This window comes from Cornus florida, unplaced genomic scaffold (assembly GCF_030987335.1).
Source record: "Cornus florida cultivar Cherokee Brave unplaced genomic scaffold, ASM3098733v1 CherokeeBrave_3.0.0_Hap2_Chr11, whole genome shotgun sequence".
Taxonomy (NCBI): Eukaryota; Viridiplantae; Streptophyta; class Magnoliopsida; order Cornales; family Cornaceae; genus Cornus; species Cornus florida.
Genome location: NW_026775581.1, coordinates 5,456,573 through 5,474,303, shown reverse-complemented (window position 1 = coordinate 5,474,303; position 17,731 = coordinate 5,456,573). Strand labels below are relative to the sequence as shown.

The following is a 17,731-nucleotide window of genomic DNA, read 5'->3' as shown; positions in this document are numbered from 1 at the left end:
CACATAAATTTCAATAATGAAGGGATAAATTTGGTCAGATGGTCCACACCTATATATAAATAAATAAATAAATAAATAAATAAATATATATATATATATATATATATATATATATATAATCATACGGACATGGATGAGGTGAAGATGATGGGCAACGACATCAGTGGAGAAGAGAGAGGAGGGGTGGTGGCGATGGTGGGTGGCGAAGTAAGTGAAAGAGAGAGAGAGCAGAGACACGAAAAAAAAAAAAAAAAAAAAAACGCGAAGAGAAAAAATGAAAGGGGAAAGAAGATAGGGACAAAGTGGTCATTTCATGATAGCAAATATTTCAATTTATTATAATACATTAATAAGTAAGGGTAAATTAGTAATTGTGCTCTTCTGTTAGTCGAAGACCTTTAAGGAGGCATTTTGCTTGCTTTTGATATTTGAACGGAGTAGCAGGTAACTTGCTTCAAAAAATAGTTCAGGAGACATTATGTAACATAGGCATAGTACAGGGGAGTATTTTGCTCTTTTGCCTTAAATAAAAGAACTTGTAGTTATCTAATTTTATATCTTTTAAGACAAATTACATTATGCTTGGTGCTAAACAATAGTCTCTAATGGAGTTTTTCTATCATGATATAATGATCTTTTCTTACTCTTGTAACAACACTTCAAACCAAATAAACTAGCAAACCCTACCATCATGTTATACTCTCTCTAATCTGCTCGAACCCTTAAACTCAGACTCAAATGACTCACAAACATAGAGCTTATGGAGGGATAGAAAGAAAGAAAATTGCTCCATGGGTTTGACGTGGGGCCACCTTGTTTACCCAGCTTACACGTGGGCACCACCTGGGTGGGCACACTTGCGATGCTTGGCCTGAGATTGGACTCTAATATCAATTCTATTAGGCCGAGTGCTTCAAGGTCCAAACCAAAAATTAAACTATGAAGTGGTGTTAGCACTTAACCCACATGTTCCATCCTTGGTAGTGGAGAAGGCCCCCTCTAATCTTACGTACGACTTGGTGTAAATTTATGCATGTGTTTATGTACAACCCAGTGTAAATTGATGCATGTGTTAGTGTAAGGATGATGTGTGGGAGATTTATGCATGTCTTAGTGTAAGGATGTCCTATACGGGTGCAAGGACATCCCGTTCTGTAACAAACTTCGGTGTTATCCATGCTGCCAAACGGACCTTCTAGAGCACCAGCGCGCACACATTTTTGCTGCAATTTCCCGCCAGCAGGAACAAAAAGGAACACCTCGAAAGTGTGCGTTTCTCGACACTCTGCGTGAGTGCTTCGGACGAAGAAAATCTGCTAAATCTGTGCCCTGAAATTCTTCAATTGCCGATATTTCTTCGAACCAGTGATTCAAATTTAGAATAATTGGCGAGAACTGAGATCAGTGAGAATGGGGGATGTGAAGAGATGGTCAGTGACCTACACAAAGCACATCAAACAGAAGCGCAAAGTTTATCAAGACGGTCTCTTAGAACTTCATACCTCTACCCACAAGGTATCATATTCATACTCATACATTTTGCTTATTCGCACCTTCAATTTCTCTCTATCGGAAGTCTCTCCACACACACGCACACTCTTTAAGAGTTGTATGAATGTATGATTTAAGAGTTGTATGAATGTATGATCAATCATCATTCATTTAAGATGGAACTTTTTCTAGGTATTCTAATGAAATTCACTGAAATGTCAAGCACATAGATATTGTGTGCTAGATTGTGCATATCACATTATTTGGCGAGCTGCTAGAAATTTGAACGGAAATATGTGAATCATTTGTGTTCAGATGATACAAATTTGTAGTCTGTACATCATAGCTTATCTAATTCTGCTTTAACTGATCTATAAAACTTGCTTAATCACTCTAACGAGTTAGGTTAACACTCCAATTGGCCTTTCTGGAAGAATTTAGGTTAGGTTTCATTATTCAAACTCGAAAAAGAGTTTTTCTTTTTTTTTTTTTTTTTTTTTTTTTTTTACCTCTTTTTACGATCCTCTGTCTTATTGATGGAAGATTTTAGAAAAACAAAAGAAAACCTTAGAACAAACTGTTTTCATAGTCAAGGTCAGGTCTCCAGTGGAGCATCAATATTTCAACCACTTCTGATTTTAATTCTTGAAATATCTGTGAATAATTCTGTCTTCTAGATATAGATTATGTTTGAAAGGTTGCTGCGTTGTGTCAAGCAATTTTTTATTAGATCTCATTTATTTAATCTGCATGCAGATCATGCTTTATGATGATTGTGAGAAGCTCCTGGTTAGCAGGGTTGTGAAAAAAGATGAGGTTGTCAGATGTGGTGAAACATTGACATTTGATCCTTATCTTGTTGATGTTGGGGATCCTGAAGGGGACCAGAAACGGATACCTGATTTGAATTTCCAAGGAAGAGATAAGAAAGTAACTGAGAAATCCGGGCCACTCAGTGGCAAAAAGTTTAGGAATAACTCAACTTCTGCTGGTATCACATTGGTTCTTTTCCACTCTTTGGTGGTTTGCAATACCATGCCTTGCACTTTTTCATTCTCAAAATTTCAATCACATTATTTTTTTTGTTCTGTTATAAATCCTGTTTGTTTTCCCTTCAGATGACAGGAAGACTAATTCAGGGAAGAATAAAGCACCAACAAGTAATCTAAGTCCATCGCAAAAATTTATCGGAGGTTAGTCCAATCACTTTCATTTTTTCTTCAATTTCATTTGCAAAGTGAAATGATCTGTCAGTCTTTTCCAGTCAAATCCACCAAGTCGTTCAGGATAATAGCTTCTGGCATTGGGACAAGTAACGTGCGAGTTCCATAGGTTGAATAGATACATAATGTCTATTAATTTTCTCTTGATTTGTTCTCTCCACACAAGTCTGTGAGTTCCCGTTTTCTTGCACTAGTTGATCTTGATAAAGAGAATTAAATATTTCACTCCTTACACAACCATGGCACAAGTCCATCAGCATGTCAGGATTTTCTAGTTAACCTTATATATGGCTAGCCTGATCCATCATTGAGCATTTGAGCTTTTAGCCTAGCTTACCCATAATAGTTTTTATGTATTCAGAGTTCAAAAGGACTGAACTGAACAAGTACAGAGCACAACCTTATCCAGAGACAACAAAAGTTAACACAACTGGTTAGTTTTTCCTCTGTAAGTCAAACTTAGTTTAGTACTTCAAATGACTTGTTTTTAAAAAATTCTGTTCAACAAAATGGTGGAAGATGAAAACATTCTTCAATTGCTACCACAAAAACTGTTAATAGGTTTAACTTACTTTCGGCTTGACACTATTTGATTCTAATATATTTCATATAGTGCTCTATGTATATTTCTCTCTCAAAAAATGATTATTCTGATTCACACAGTAAACCTGGATGAAGAAGTTTCTGTAGTTGCATAAGATACCAACCACAACACCACCAAGAATGTTTAGGTTTGTGGCGCTAACTAATTTAGAGAGCCTTTAAAAATGTGAAGTAGAGAAATTTAGATGTTTCGTGATTTTATTATGCTAAATTAAGTATGAAAGTAATCAAATCTCTGTCTCCTATCAACGCTGCATGTATGAGTTATATGACATAAATTTTACAACACACGTAATTGCAAGTTTCTATACAGCATACATAGTATCATCATTCTGCCTGCAAAAATTAACAGTTAATCATAACACCATAAACAATGGTCTCCCTGACCTGTCTGGAGTACCAATTCATAGGCCTTATACCAAATTGATGGAGCTGGCTATTGAATTCTTTTTTGCAATGAAGTTCTCAAAACTGTGTTTATTGAAGAAAGATGTCACAGTTAATGTTATATAAATATATCAATACATTTTGATATATTGACTGCACGTGCCTTTGGAGGTACTCCCCTTAGGTATTTGGTTAGAGTCTCTTCGAAGGTGAGGCCTGTGTTTAGCGCATGGTTTGTGGGTGTGCATGCATTAGGAATTTGCAAACCATGTAAGAGTCAAAAGTGGCTAGCGGGTGGATTGTTTCTTCATCACCAGAAAAAAAAAAAAAAAAAAAAATCATTTTGATATATATATATATATATTAAATTATGTCAGACCTGGATGTGTTAAATCCAGGGGATGGGATTTAAACATGTCAGGAAACTGACTATCTTCATTAAAAATACTACATTTATGCCAATGTAATTGAAGTGTTAAACTGCTCAGACATTACCACATTTGATGGTTTATTATTTACAAGACTTCTCTCTAGCAATGTGCCTGATGCTGACATCTGATTAATCTGTAAAGTTAATGAAGAACTTAGTCTCATGCAAACATGATTGTTGTACTACTGTGATATCTTGAACCCCATTTTAAGAAGAATATAAATCAGAATAAAATAAAAATGATAAAATGAAAATTACTTCTTTTATGTGCTGAATAACACATGATGCTATTGTATTTGATGTGCAATGGCTGCAAATTATCTTCACTTGTGCATCACGATTATCAACGGAGTCAAAAAATTGCAACAGACAATATGGAATGAACTATTAGATTGAGGTTTTTCTGTTGGGAACCCTTGCATTTTGTTTTATTATCTTATTTTTCCTGGTTGACTTTTTTTTTTTCTTTATTCTTTTTTGTTTTATTTCCATCGTAGAATGGCAGGTCCTGTACACTACACAAATAACTCAAAAAGTGAAGAAATATCATGATGGTATCTTAAAGGTTGCATCTTGTGGTTCCCAAGGGAGGCAGGTTGGACTTCAATAGGTCCCAACAACTAACATCTTTTTTTTTTTTTTTTTTAATTATTATTATTATTTTTTTGACCTTGTGTTATTTTGAGAGATTAAAAAATAATTGCAAATTTCTAGATGGTCATTGAAGCTATATGATTATGAAGAGACAGCAGATGTGATATGTGCATAAACATATTGCTAGGGCAGTTGTTATTCATAATGCTTTTCCATATTTTCTCTCTAAGATGCTAGCACTTGATGAGTGCGATTCTGTTGTAATAGTTAAATCATAATTCATGTCATATTAATTCCATTTTATAGTTTTTTTTTTTTTTTTTAGTTTATTTTTTCAAAGCTCTTCAAGCGAGGGAGTTGGATACAGAATTTAAGAATCTCACACACAATAGAGATACCTGGGTTATACATTGGTATTTTACCTCAAGTTTAAAAATTGTGACAATTAATTCGTGTATATATAAAAAAGGAACACAGTTTGTGTGGTGGTTATACAAATCCAATTTCTCATCAGAGTGATTATTCTTTGAATTGTATAGATTGAAAAGATCCATTGTTATTTGTGTGATCATCTGAGGTAAGAGAGGAAAGTTAATAAGAAAAGTGGGTCCCTTAACTGCTTCACAATTTATCATAGTAGGATGTAATTTGAGGCATGTTACTTATATAAAAAAAATTGTAGTTTAAGGCATGTCTATTTTTTTATTTTCCCTAATAATTTCTTTGGATTTTTTCAAGTGAAAATTGAACCTTGGGAGTTAATTTTTTGCCCTTAGTTGCCCTTCTCATCATCTAATGAATTTAGGATTTCACTAGGAGTACCGCACTGGGTATATAATCAGTTTGGAAAATAAAAATTTGGGATTATGAATGTCTGATTGAGGGTTACATTTGAACACCAGGAGAACTTAATTTTCCTGTCAGTTTTCAAATAGTAAAGTTTGTGACTTTCTAAGGCTTGTAAGTGGTTTTGTTTTATCTATTTATATTTTCTGGAAGGGGAGTTGTGAAGAGGTTTAGATTCTAGCTCTCTGAATTCTTATGGATGGCATCCTGCCATCAGTTGCAGAAAGTTTGTTGGATTGGCTTCATAATACACGTGAAAAGGTGGGCAATCAGCACTGCAAGGGCCTTATGTTGCTTGGTGTTGCATTGATTCTTTCATTTTACTTGGATCATGTTGACATACTTTCCACAAGAAGGCAAGCCGTCCTGTCCATTGATACAAGTGAATAACTTAGTTTAATATATTCCCTACTGACACAGTTGTGTGTCCTCTTCCCATTGATACATTACTATCATTTTTTATTGCGTGTTATAGATATTATTTTTTGTTTGTTGTTGCTTTGGTTCCCTCTGCATAAAAATTCACAATGTTCACAATATTTTTCTGGGTTCATGTACAGGTCACACTTTACGATACAAGCAGAAGACTCTTAGATAGCAGATTCCTTAAAAAGGATGAAGTGATTGGATCTGGTGAATCACTAGCTTTTGATTGTCATTTGGTTGACATAGGAGTACCTGAAGGAGATCATAAGTCTCCAATGGACTTGAACGTCCAAGGAAGAAGTTGCAATGCAGTTGGAAAAACAGGGTTACTACATGGACAACAAGCTCGGCATAGTTCTTCTGTTGGTACGTTCATTTGCACTCAACTGGTTATAACTTTGCATTCTGGTGAAGCATCTAATTATATATGTGCTCTTCTACTCTTCACATGAAGGGGCTATTTTGTACTAATAATTTATCATCAATTTTCTCTTTGTATCAGTATTCACTAACAAAATTTTCTTCTGCCATCTGACATTCATGTTTTATTTGCTTTTTTTCCTTCTCTCTCTCTGTCTCTTTTTTCCATATAGAGTGTGGAATTTCGGAATTGAGTAACAGTGGGTCCCCACAGAATTGTCTTAAAGCCATTAAAACTGCTGTGAAAGGTCAGTACAAGTCTCTTATGATGACTTTTTAATTCTTCTATTCTTCATTTTCTCTTTCGTGTGAATATAGTTTTCTCATTTTTTGTATTCCCTTGCTTCTGACCTTTAGTGGGCATGGTTTTATCTTATATAATGTGATGAAATACAAACTGTCTTAAGCTAGTGTTGAGTATTTTATGCTATACTCAATGGTACTCTAATGGTTCCATAGATATAGTTGGTATCTGCCTTCAAATTCATGTTAAATTTGACAGTAAAGCTGAATTTTCTGTAAGTTATTGCTGTTGATGCTGTTCATATTCAAACTTTTTGTTAACAACCATCTACTCCAAAAGCTTAAGCTATTAGAGAGTGTGTAACTTTAATATTTAAATCATTCAACACTTCCCTCACGTGGGGCCTTCTTTTGGTCCAATACGTGTCTTCAATTTTAATTTTCAAGGTGACGGTGAGGTTTGAACTTGAGACCTTTGGCTTTGATACCATGTTAACAATCATCTACTCCAAAAGCTTAAGCTGTTATAGAGTGTGTAACTTTAATATTTAAATCCTTCAACACTTCTAAATAATAGAATTGAAATTCCGATCTTGTCGTTCTTCTGCTTTAGGATAGAGGTTCTATGTCATTTCAAACCTTATTTTTAGGACCACATAGGCCAGTAAAATGAATCCCAAGTTTCTCATATAAAGTTAAGGCCAATTGGTGGGAAGATTACATTCAAGTTCCAGTCTGTAGAACAAGTTCATTTTGAATACCTATCAGATTTAGTTGTAATTGCTTGTAAAACTTGTTTTAGCTTTACCACTTTCATGCAATATGAACACTTTGCGCTGATGAGCACATTGAACTATCATTGTGGCTGAAAGCCTCACAGCCAGGCACAATGAAGCAATTATCAGGGGTTTGCTCTGCCACTGAGCTAATAGCCCGTCATGCGAGCCATGCTAGTATTTGCTGTGAATCCCTTTGTTAAGTAGTCATGCATTATGATAGGAACCCCCAATCTGTGTCAAATACAACCCTTTTTATGAAGATTTCCCCATGTCAGTACAAAGGAGTCTAAGTTCTCTGATTGCAGTGCGGACAAAGAAGTACACATGATTCTTTGATATTGCCTTTGGTTATCTTCTGCATGTCATCCTAGCAGCATTTTATCTACTTGTATCCTTCAAAATGCAGAATGGCATGCTCTTTTCACTACTCAGATAACTCAGAAAGCGAAGAAATACCACAGTGGAATCCTCAAACTTGCCTTTTGTGGTTCCTACCGTATGCAGGTTGTTTTATGTAAACTCTAAACTCCTTGTCTTTAGTATTTCTGTGAGTCATCTTATGGGATGCGATCAGGCATTCACTCAGTATATTCACATGAAATTTTAGTGGACATGCCTGCCACTAACTCGGTTTTCATGTGCTTCATTTGTGAAGAGATTTATACAAGCTAATTTAGTCATTGTGCATTTATAACAGCCTAATACTTGTATTTTACTCAATGGACCTTAAATTGTGAATTATATTGCACACTTTCAGTTAGGTATACTAATACTGATATTCTTGATGGACTGATATATAATTATCTGCTGAATTAACAAAACTTATTGTAATTAATGGCTCTATATACCCAATCATATGTTTGTTTGGTTGAATTTCTTCTTCTTCTTTTTAATATATACAGTCACCTGCTAATAGTTCATACTTGAGTATAATTCTCACATAATATTCAAACAACCCATTCAATTATTATATGTAACTTGATGTTCAACTATTTAAGGGTTAATACAACTTTTGTTTCTTTTTTCTTGATATCTGAATTTAGCAAGCTTTATTTTATTTTATTTTATTTATCTATTTTTTTTGGTTTTTGTTTTTTTTGGTTTTCTTGTTTTTGTGTTTTTCTTTTAAAACACGGAAATTATTTGGTATCATTATTGGAGATTTCACATTTCCCATCTTTAATATGATAGTTGCTGTTATTAGTTCCATTTGTAGCTAGCTTAATGGTATTTCAGGTCAGTCTTACTTTCTTAGATATATTTTATACCCAAATCCCACTGTTGGAATTTGATATCAGACATTCAACCAAAGATCCCATACGCTTTTTTCACTAATAAAACTATTTGAAACAGCTTTAGAGTTTCACAATTAAGTACTTGACATGTAGTGTAGTGACCACTCTTCTATATAGCCCTCTCGTTTAGAATCATCAGTTGGCCTTTGTAGCCCAGAGTCAAGAATTAGTTATAATAAATGTCCTCAAGAAAGACTTTGCTTGGCCAATGTAACTTAGCAACACAGGCTACCGCTTCAAGCATTATGCCAAGTGTCTCCATGGAGCCAAAAAGTTCTTGAATGGCAGGAGTTGCCATAAATTTGAGAGGCTCAGTCCCTTATTGCCAATTAATATATGATATTCTCGGATTTGCAAAAACTTAAAGTATATGCAATAAACAGTTATGTGGGATTATGATTCAAGTATACTTTTGAGCACCCTGTGCCATTAACCATTTCCATTTTGGATTATGTTTCAACTTGAGGTATATCCAAGTTTCATCAATCATCCTTTGCTATTTGATTAATCTTGTCAAGTATGTCAGGCCACTTTACTAAATGAAGATGGAACAATTCTGAGCAGTAAATACCTCAAGTTATCCGAAGATGTGAGAACTGGGAGTGCATTTGAACTTCCAAATTATTTGGTGGAGGTTGGTGAGCCACGGACATGTCCTGAAGGTGTAGTTCTGTTTCAAACTTTCAATAAGCAAACCTTTGGGTTCTCATTTATCTTTTTTGGATTACTAATGACTAGTTATCACATGGCCTCCAATGAGTACATACTATTAAGTTTTTGAGTTTTGCTTTTCTTTTCTTATTTCTTATTTGATGCTTTCATAAGTCCTAATCTTTCCTACTTTTAAGGTATTGCCTTGGATGTTTAGGAAAAACTCATAATGATGCTTATTCAGGAAAAGAAGTGGATTCAAATTGTAGCAGTTTTGATGTTGACAACATTACATTAAGTAGGAGAATGGCTGTAAATAAGCCTTTACATGATGGTAAGTTGACTATGACTTGGTTTGGTGTCTACCTATATACTTTTTGAATTTTTTTTTAAAAATTGAATGCAATCATTTATCATTTCCAATGTATCCAGCTTTCTTTATATGTCCATACTATGGATTCAAATGATGCCTTCATTACCATAAAAATAAAATAATTTAAAAAGAAAAAGAAAAAGAAAAATACATTTTGATGTATATTGATCTAATTATGTCAGATTTGGATGTGTTAAATCCAAGGGATGGCATTTAAACATATATGAAGACTGACCATCTTCATGATAAATTCTATATTTATGTCAGTGTAATTGAAGTGTTAAACTGCTCACAGCCATCACCACATTTGGTGGTTTATTATTTACTAGACTTCTCTCTGGCAATGTGCCTGATGCTGACATCTGATTAAACTGTAATGTTAATGGAGAACTTTGGTCTCATGCAGACATGATTGTTGTAGTACTATGATATATTGAACCCCATTTTAAGAACAATATGCATCAGAATAATTAAAAATGATAAAATGAATTAACGGAACAAGCATAGAGAGAAAATTACTTCTTTAAGTGCCGTATAACAAATAATGCTATCCTATGTGATGTGCAAACATATGGATCAGGCTGGCTGCAAATTATCTCTACTTGTGCATCACAATTATCAATGCAGTTAAATAATAGTGAATGACAATATGGAATGATCTATTTGATTGAGGATTAACTGCAGACATGAGCTTCATGGTTTTTCTCTTAGGAACCCTTGCATTCTGTTTTATTATCTTCTTTTTCCTTTTTCCTGGTTGACTTTTTCCTTTATTTATTCTTTCTTTTTTTCTTCCTATGTTTTTCATTGTAGAATGGCAGGTCCTGTACACTACACAAATAACTCAAAAAGTGAAGAAATATCATGATGGTATCTTAAAGGTTGCATCTTGTGGTTCCCAAGGGAGGCAGGTTGGTCTTCAATAGGTCCCAACAACTAACATTTTTTTATTTATTTCTTTTTCCTTATGTTATTTAGGGATATTCAAATAATAACTTCTTATTTCTAGATGTTCATTTGAAGCTATATGATTATAAAAATACAGCAGAATGTGATGATGTGCATAAACAATTTGCTATGGCAGTGGTTATTCATAATGCTTTTCCATATTCTCTCTTAAGATGCTAGCATTTGATTGATGAGTTTACTATATTTATTCCATTTTGTAACTTTTTTTTTTTTTTCAAAGCTCTTCAAGCGATGAGTTGGATACAGAATTTAAGAATGTCACACACACGTAGAGATACCTGGGTTATACATTATATTATACCTCAAGTTTAAAATCGTGACAATTAATTGTGGATATAAAAGGAAAACAGTTTGTGTGGTGGTTATACAAAGCCAATTTATCATCAGAGTGATTATTCTTTGAATTGTTTAGATTGAAGAGATCCATTGTTATTAATGTGATCTTCTAAGGCAAGAGAGGAAAGTTAATATGAAAAGTGGGTCCCTTAACTGTTTCAAACCTTATTATAGTAGCATGTAGTTTGAGGCATGTCTATTTTTTTCCCACCTAATCATTTCTTTGGATTTTTTTTCAAGTGAAAATTGAACCTTGGGAGTTAATTTTTGACATTGGTTGCTCTTCCTATCATTTAATGAATTTAGGACTTCACAAGGAGTACAGCACTGCGGTATATAATCAGTTTGGAAAATAAAAATTTGGGATTTTGAATGCCTGATTGAGGATTACATTTGAACACTAAGAGAACTTAATTAACCTGTCAGTTTTCAAATTGTAAAGTTTGTGACTTTCTCAGGCTTATAAGTGGTTTTGTTTTATCTATTTGTATTTTCTGGAAGGGGAGTTGTGAAGAGGTTTAGATTCTAGCTCTCTGAATTCTTATGGATGGCATACTGCCATCAGTTGCAGAAAGTTTGTTGGATTGGCTTCATAATATACATGAAAAGGTGGGCCTTCAGCACTGCTAAGGACCTTGTATTTCTAGGTATTGCATTGATCATCTCATTTTATTTGGATCATGCTGACATACTTTCCACAAGAAGGCTAGCTGTCTGGTCCATTGACATAAGTGAATAACACTTAGTTCAAAATATATTCTCTAGTGATGCAGTTTTGCATGCTCGTCATATTGATACATTACTATCATTTTTTATTGTGTTATAGTCATTAATTTTGCTTTTTGTTGCTTTGGTTCCCTCTGCATACAAAGCACAATGTTCCGAATACTTTTCTGGGTTGATGTACAGGTCACACTGTACGATGCAAGCAGAAGGCTCTTAGATAGCAGATTCCTTACAAAGGATGAAGTGATTGGATCTGGTGAATCACTAGCTTTTAATTGTCATTTGGTTGACATAGGAGTACCTGAAGGGGATCATAAGTCTCCAAAGGACTTGAATGTTCAAGAAAGAAGTTGCAATGCAGTTGGAAAAACAGGGTTACTACATGGTCAACAGGCTCGGCATGGTTCTTTTGTAGGTACGTTAATTTGCACTCAACTGGTTACTGCTTTGCAATCTGGTGAAGCATCCAATTATATATGTGCTCTTCAACTCTTCACATGAAAGGGCTATTTTGTACTGGTTATTTATCATCGTCTTTCTCTTTTGTATCACTAACAAAATTTTCTTCTGCCATCTGACAATTCATGTTTGTTTTTTATTTTCCCCTTATAGATTGTGGAATTTCGGAATTGAGTAACAGTGGGTCCCCACCGAATTGTCTTAAAGCCACTAAAACTGCTGTGAGAGGTCAGTACAAGTTGTTGCATCTCTTATGATGACGATTTAGTTCTTCTATTTTAAACTTTCCCTTTGGTATGTGAAGGTAGGTTATTCATTTCTTGTATTTCTAATCTATTTTTTTGCCAACTTCATTCTGATATTTAGTGGGCATAATTTTATCTTATATTTGTGATGAAAAAAAAAACGTCTTAAGTTAGTGTCGAGTATTTTATACGATACTTAGTGGCACTCTAATAGTTGTGTTGGAGAATATTATTATAGGAATGATTGAATCCCTCAAATCAGTCCTTGATATAATATTGATATGAGTGAATCATGAGAGTGATTTGAGGAATCTTTCTATCAATATATTTTTCATATTTATGGCATGTTTGTATTCTTTCACCTATAAATAGAGGTGATCATTGTATACAAAAATAAGAGAGTATAATAAAGATATGTAGTAGCCCTTTGTGCTTTGTGTGCCATGGATATAAGCCCTAGTGGTTGAACCACATAATATTTTTGTGTTCTACACATTTTATTTCTCTCTTCGCTTCTATTTCATTATTTACTTATGGTATCAAAGGCTCAAAGCGGGTTTATCATACCCTACTCTATACTTTACTCATCTTAGATCTCAGGATCAACTCGTCTCAGATCCTGCATAATCCCGAATGTTATCATTTGGATAACTCGGTTAGATCTCTGGATCAAGTCGTCTTGGATTTTTGGTTCAACTCATCTCGGATCTTCGAATCAACTCGTATCGGGATCTTTGAATCAACTCATTTCGGGATCTTCGAATCAACTCGTGTCGGATCTCTGAATAAACTCGTCTCAGATCTCCAGACCAACTCGTCTCAGACTCTCAACAACTTCGTCTTTAGTTTCAGGTTGGCAACTTGAGTTAGAGTTAAAATCTCCGCGTACCAACTTGGAGGGGTGGGGTTTGTTGAATTAAATCACTCCTTGATAGAATATTGATATGAGTGAATCATGGGAGTGATTTTAGGATTTTTTCTATCAATATATTTTTCATATTTATAGCATTTTTCATATTTATGGTATGGTTGAAGTCAAAATAGAGGTGATCATTGTGTACAAAATTAAGAGAGTATAATATATGTAGTCCTTTGGGCTTTGTGTGCCGTGGATGTAAGCCCTAGTCGTTGAACCACGTATATCCTTGTGTTCTTCATTTTCCAGTTCTCTTTTCAATTTTGACAAGTTCCATAGATGTAGTTGGTATCTGCCTTCAGTTTCATTTTAAATTTGACATAAAGTTGAATTTTTTGTAAGTTGTTGCTGTTGATGCTGTTCATATTCAAACTTTTAATTATTAAAATTGAAATTCAGATCTTGTTGTTCTTTCGCTTTAGGATAGAGGTTCTATGTCATTTCAAAACTTGTTTTTAGGACCACATAGGCAAGTAAAATGAATCCCAAGTTTCTCATATAAAGTTAAGGCCAATTGGTGGGAAGATTACATTCAAGTTCTAGTTTGTGGTACAAGTACATTTTGTACACCTATCAGATTTAGTTGTAATTGCAATAAGACTTGTTTTAGCTGTACCACTTTCATGCAATATGGACACTTGCGCTGCTGAGCACATTGAACTATCTATGTGGCTGAGAGCATCACAGCCCAGGCACAACGAAGCAATTATCAGGGGCGCGGTCTACCACTGAGCTAATAGCCCGTCGTGCAAGCCATGCTAGCATTTGCAGTGAATCCCTCTGTAAAGTAGTCATTCATTATGATAGGAACCCCCAATCTCTGTCAAATACAACTCTTTTTATGAACATTTCCCCATGTCAGTATAAAAGAGTCCAAGTTCTCTGATTGCAGTGCAGACAAAGAACTATGCATTATTCTTTTATATTGCCTTTGGTTATTTTCTGCATATCATCCCAGCAGCATTTTTATCCACTTATATTCTTCACAATGCAGAATGGCATGCTCTTTTCACTACTCAGATAACTCAGAAAATGAAGAAATACCACAGTGGAATCCTCAGACTTGCCTTTTGTGGTTCCTACCGTATGCAGGTTGTTTTATGTAAACTCTCCACTCCTTGCCTTTAAGTATTTCTGTGAGTCATCTTGTGGGATGCGATCAGGCATTCACATGAAATTTTAGTGGACATGCCTACCACTAACTCGGTTTGCATATGCTTCATTAGCAAATTGTTGTGAACAAGCTAATTTAGTCAATTAAGGAAATTATTAGTCATTGTGCACTTATAGCAGCCTAATGCTTGTATTTTACTCAATGAACCTTAAATTGTGAATTATATCTCACACTTTCATTTAGGTATACTAATACTGATATTCTTGCTGAACTGATGTGTTATCTGCTGAATTAACAGAGCTCATTGTAATTAATGGCTCTTTGTACCCAATCATATGTTTGTTTGGTCGAACTTCTTCTTCTTCTTCTTCCTCTTTTTAATATATATAGTCCCCTGCTAATAGTTCCTAGTCATACTCAAGTATAATTCTCACTTAATAGTCAAACAACCCATTCAATTATTATATGTAACTTGATGTTCAACTATTTACGGGTTAATGCAACTTTTATTTCTTTTTTCTTGGTATCTGAATTTAGCATGCTTAATTTTATTTTATTTTATTTTATTTTTGTTTTTGGCTTCTTGTTTTGTGTTTTTCTTTCAAAACACAGAAATTATTTGATAGCATTATTGGAGATATCACATTTCCCATCTTTAATATGAGAGTTGCTGTTATTAGTTCCATTTGTAGCTAGCTTAATGGTATTTTGGGTCAGCCTTACTTTCTTAGATAGATTTTATACCCAAATCCCACTGTTGGAATTAGATATCAGACATTCAACCAAAGATCCCATGCGCTTTTTTTTACTAATAAAACTATTTGAAACAGCTTTTGACATGTAGTGCAGTGACCACTCTTCTATATAACCTTTTGGTTTAGAATAGTTAGTTAGCCTTTGTAGCCCAGATTCTCAATTCCCATGGTTCACCTCTGTTGATTTCATTTACAATTAGTTATAATAAACATCCTCAAGAAAGACTTTGCTTGGCCAATGTAACTTAGCAACACAGGCTACCGCTTCAAGAATCATGTCTAGTGTCTCCATGGAGCCAAAAAGCTCTTGAATGGCAAGGGTTACCATAAATTTGAGAGGTTCAGTCTCTTATTGCCAATTAATATATGGTATTCTTTGACATGCAAAAACTTACAATAAATACCATAAACAATAATGTGGGATTAAGTTTCAGGTATCCTTTTGAGCACCCTGTGCCATTAAACATTTCCATTTTGAATATTAGACTTGGTAGGTGATGAGAGGCATAACCAAGTTTCATCTATCATCCTTTGCTATTTGACTAATCCTGTCAAGCATGTCAGGCCACTTTGCTAAATGAAGATGGAACAATTCTGAGCAGTAAATACCTCAAGTTATCCGAAGATGTGAGAACTGGAAGTGCATTTGAACTTCCAAAGTATTTGGTGGAGGTTGGTGAGCCACGGACATGTCCTGAAGGTGTAGTTCTGTTTCAAACTTTCAATAAGCAATACTTTGGGTTCTCATTTATCATTTTTGGATTACCAATGACTAATTATTACCTGGCCTCCAATCAATACATGCTATAAAGTTTTTGAGTTTTGTTTCTTCTCTTTTCTTATTTGATGTTTTCATCAGTCCTAATCTTTCCTACTGTTAATATATTGGCTTTGGGTGTGCAGGAGAAACTCATAACGATGCTTATTCAGGAAAAGAAGTGGATTCAAATTGTAGAAGTTTTGATGTTGACAACATTAAATTAAGTGGGAGAATAGCTGTAAACAAGCCTTTACGTGATGGTAAGTTGACTGTGACTTGGTTTGGTGTCTACCTATAGAAATATCTACTTATTATTTTTATTTTAATGCAATGATTTATTATTGCATATGGTATCCAACTTTCTTTATCTGTCCATACTATGTCAATTAAGAGATCACCGTTGTCCAGCATCTCATTACCAGGTCCATAGATAGATGCATTTGTTAACTTTGATGGAAGGTATCACTTCCTTTCTTCGTCCAAGTTACACTTGCTTAGTCTGAAGCTAGTACGGAAGGTTTTTCTTTCTTTCAACTGTCCATGAACATTAGATCTCAAGATTACATAGATCCGTGATGTACTTTTCTATGTTTGCCATATTGTCTCATTGTTGACTGGTCTTTGATCTCACGTTTTGTTTAAAATACATGGGTATTTGCAAAATAGCAGCCTCTTAAGTCTTATAATGACTCGTGGGAAGGTTATAGCCAATGACATGAAAACTTGCATAGACACACATTATCAAACTTGGAATTATATTAACATTTGGCCCTTTTTCTTGGGTTTTGAAAAACCATTATTGTTGATATTATCATTTCTTTGCATTTTCATGTTCTGAACTACAAGTTATTTCGGTTTCTGTTTGTACAGCCCATGAAATCTTGTCTATAATGAGAAAACCTACCACTCAAGAGGATAATATTGTACCCATGGAAAGGGCTTCTGAGGAAAAGTGCCATGCTTCACAATTTTCAGACTTTATGCGTTTTCATCTTCAGAATGAAGTGCAGGAACAACCTACGCAAGACTCCAATAATAAGAGAGGTGAAGAAGACGATCATGTCGAAGAAACAATCCAAAGGCATGACTACAATGCAGAGATGTTAAAATGTAAAGCTGTTCATCGTGATCATTCACTCGATGTCAGCAAATTGGTAGATTCGGAAAACAAAGGGGAATCGCATACTAAAGGTTTTACTTCATCAAGGTTTTCTCTTGGGTATGTGCAATTAATGTGCTATATGTGAGCCTGATTTTGTTTGGAGTAATTTTTCTCTTTCAAACTGTGCTTGTTTACACAACCAAAAATTACATGGCCTATAAGAAAGAAGCTTAAAGACGTTAGATTGAAGGACCATGGTTGCAACCCACGAGAACACAAAACAAGCCTTCTTGTTTATTGTTTGTGTGGTGTATCAATTAGTTCCTCATGATTGATACTCTATCCATATAGATACACCTACTACCGACAGAGAAGGGGGGAATTAATTATTCCTACTATTAATTTTTTATTTATTTAAATTCTAATTATTGTCTATGCTAGGAGGCTTGGACCTCCCATCAAAATGAAATTGTCCAGTGTGTTATTACAATTGAAACAAGTTCCTTAATTTCAATGAATCTTTTTTGGGGGAATTTTCTTTGTGATAACTCTATTTATCTCTTGTAATATTTGATTCTAGAGGATCGA

General features: G+C 34.4%; 1 protein-coding gene across 2 annotated transcripts in view; it reads left to right on the top strand.

Moving 5' to 3' along the window:
* Window positions 1-915: 915 nt before the first annotated feature.
* LOC132286161 (uncharacterized) overlaps window positions 916-17,731 on the top strand; it is a 28,862-nt gene continuing 12,046 nt past the window's right edge. The window contains exons 1-17 of one of the 2 annotated variants that reach the window (XM_059788427.1): window positions 916-1,515; window positions 2,248-2,482; window positions 2,610-2,684; window positions 3,076-3,147; window positions 4,632-4,729; window positions 6,135-6,366; window positions 6,594-6,668; window positions 7,849-7,946; window positions 9,264-9,399; window positions 9,633-9,722; window positions 10,575-10,672; window positions 11,976-12,207; window positions 12,405-12,479; window positions 14,407-14,504; window positions 15,846-15,981; window positions 16,185-16,301; window positions 16,912-17,260. In XM_059788427.1, the coding sequence (XP_059644410.1) occupies window positions 1,411-1,515; window positions 2,248-2,482; window positions 2,610-2,684; window positions 3,076-3,147; window positions 4,632-4,729; window positions 6,135-6,366; window positions 6,594-6,668; window positions 7,849-7,946; window positions 9,264-9,399; window positions 9,633-9,722; window positions 10,575-10,672; window positions 11,976-12,207; window positions 12,405-12,479; window positions 14,407-14,504; window positions 15,846-15,981; window positions 16,185-16,301; window positions 16,912-17,260 (2,321 nt within the window). In that variant the 5' untranslated portion in view covers window positions 916-1,410. The remainder of the gene's footprint in view (window positions 1,516-2,247; window positions 2,483-2,609; window positions 2,685-3,075; window positions 3,148-4,631; window positions 4,730-6,134; window positions 6,367-6,593; window positions 6,669-7,848; window positions 7,947-9,263; window positions 9,400-9,632; window positions 9,723-10,574; window positions 10,673-11,975; window positions 12,208-12,404; window positions 12,480-14,406; window positions 14,505-15,845; window positions 15,982-16,184; window positions 16,302-16,911; window positions 17,261-17,731) is intronic. The other variant, XM_059788428.1, reaches the window with a different exon arrangement.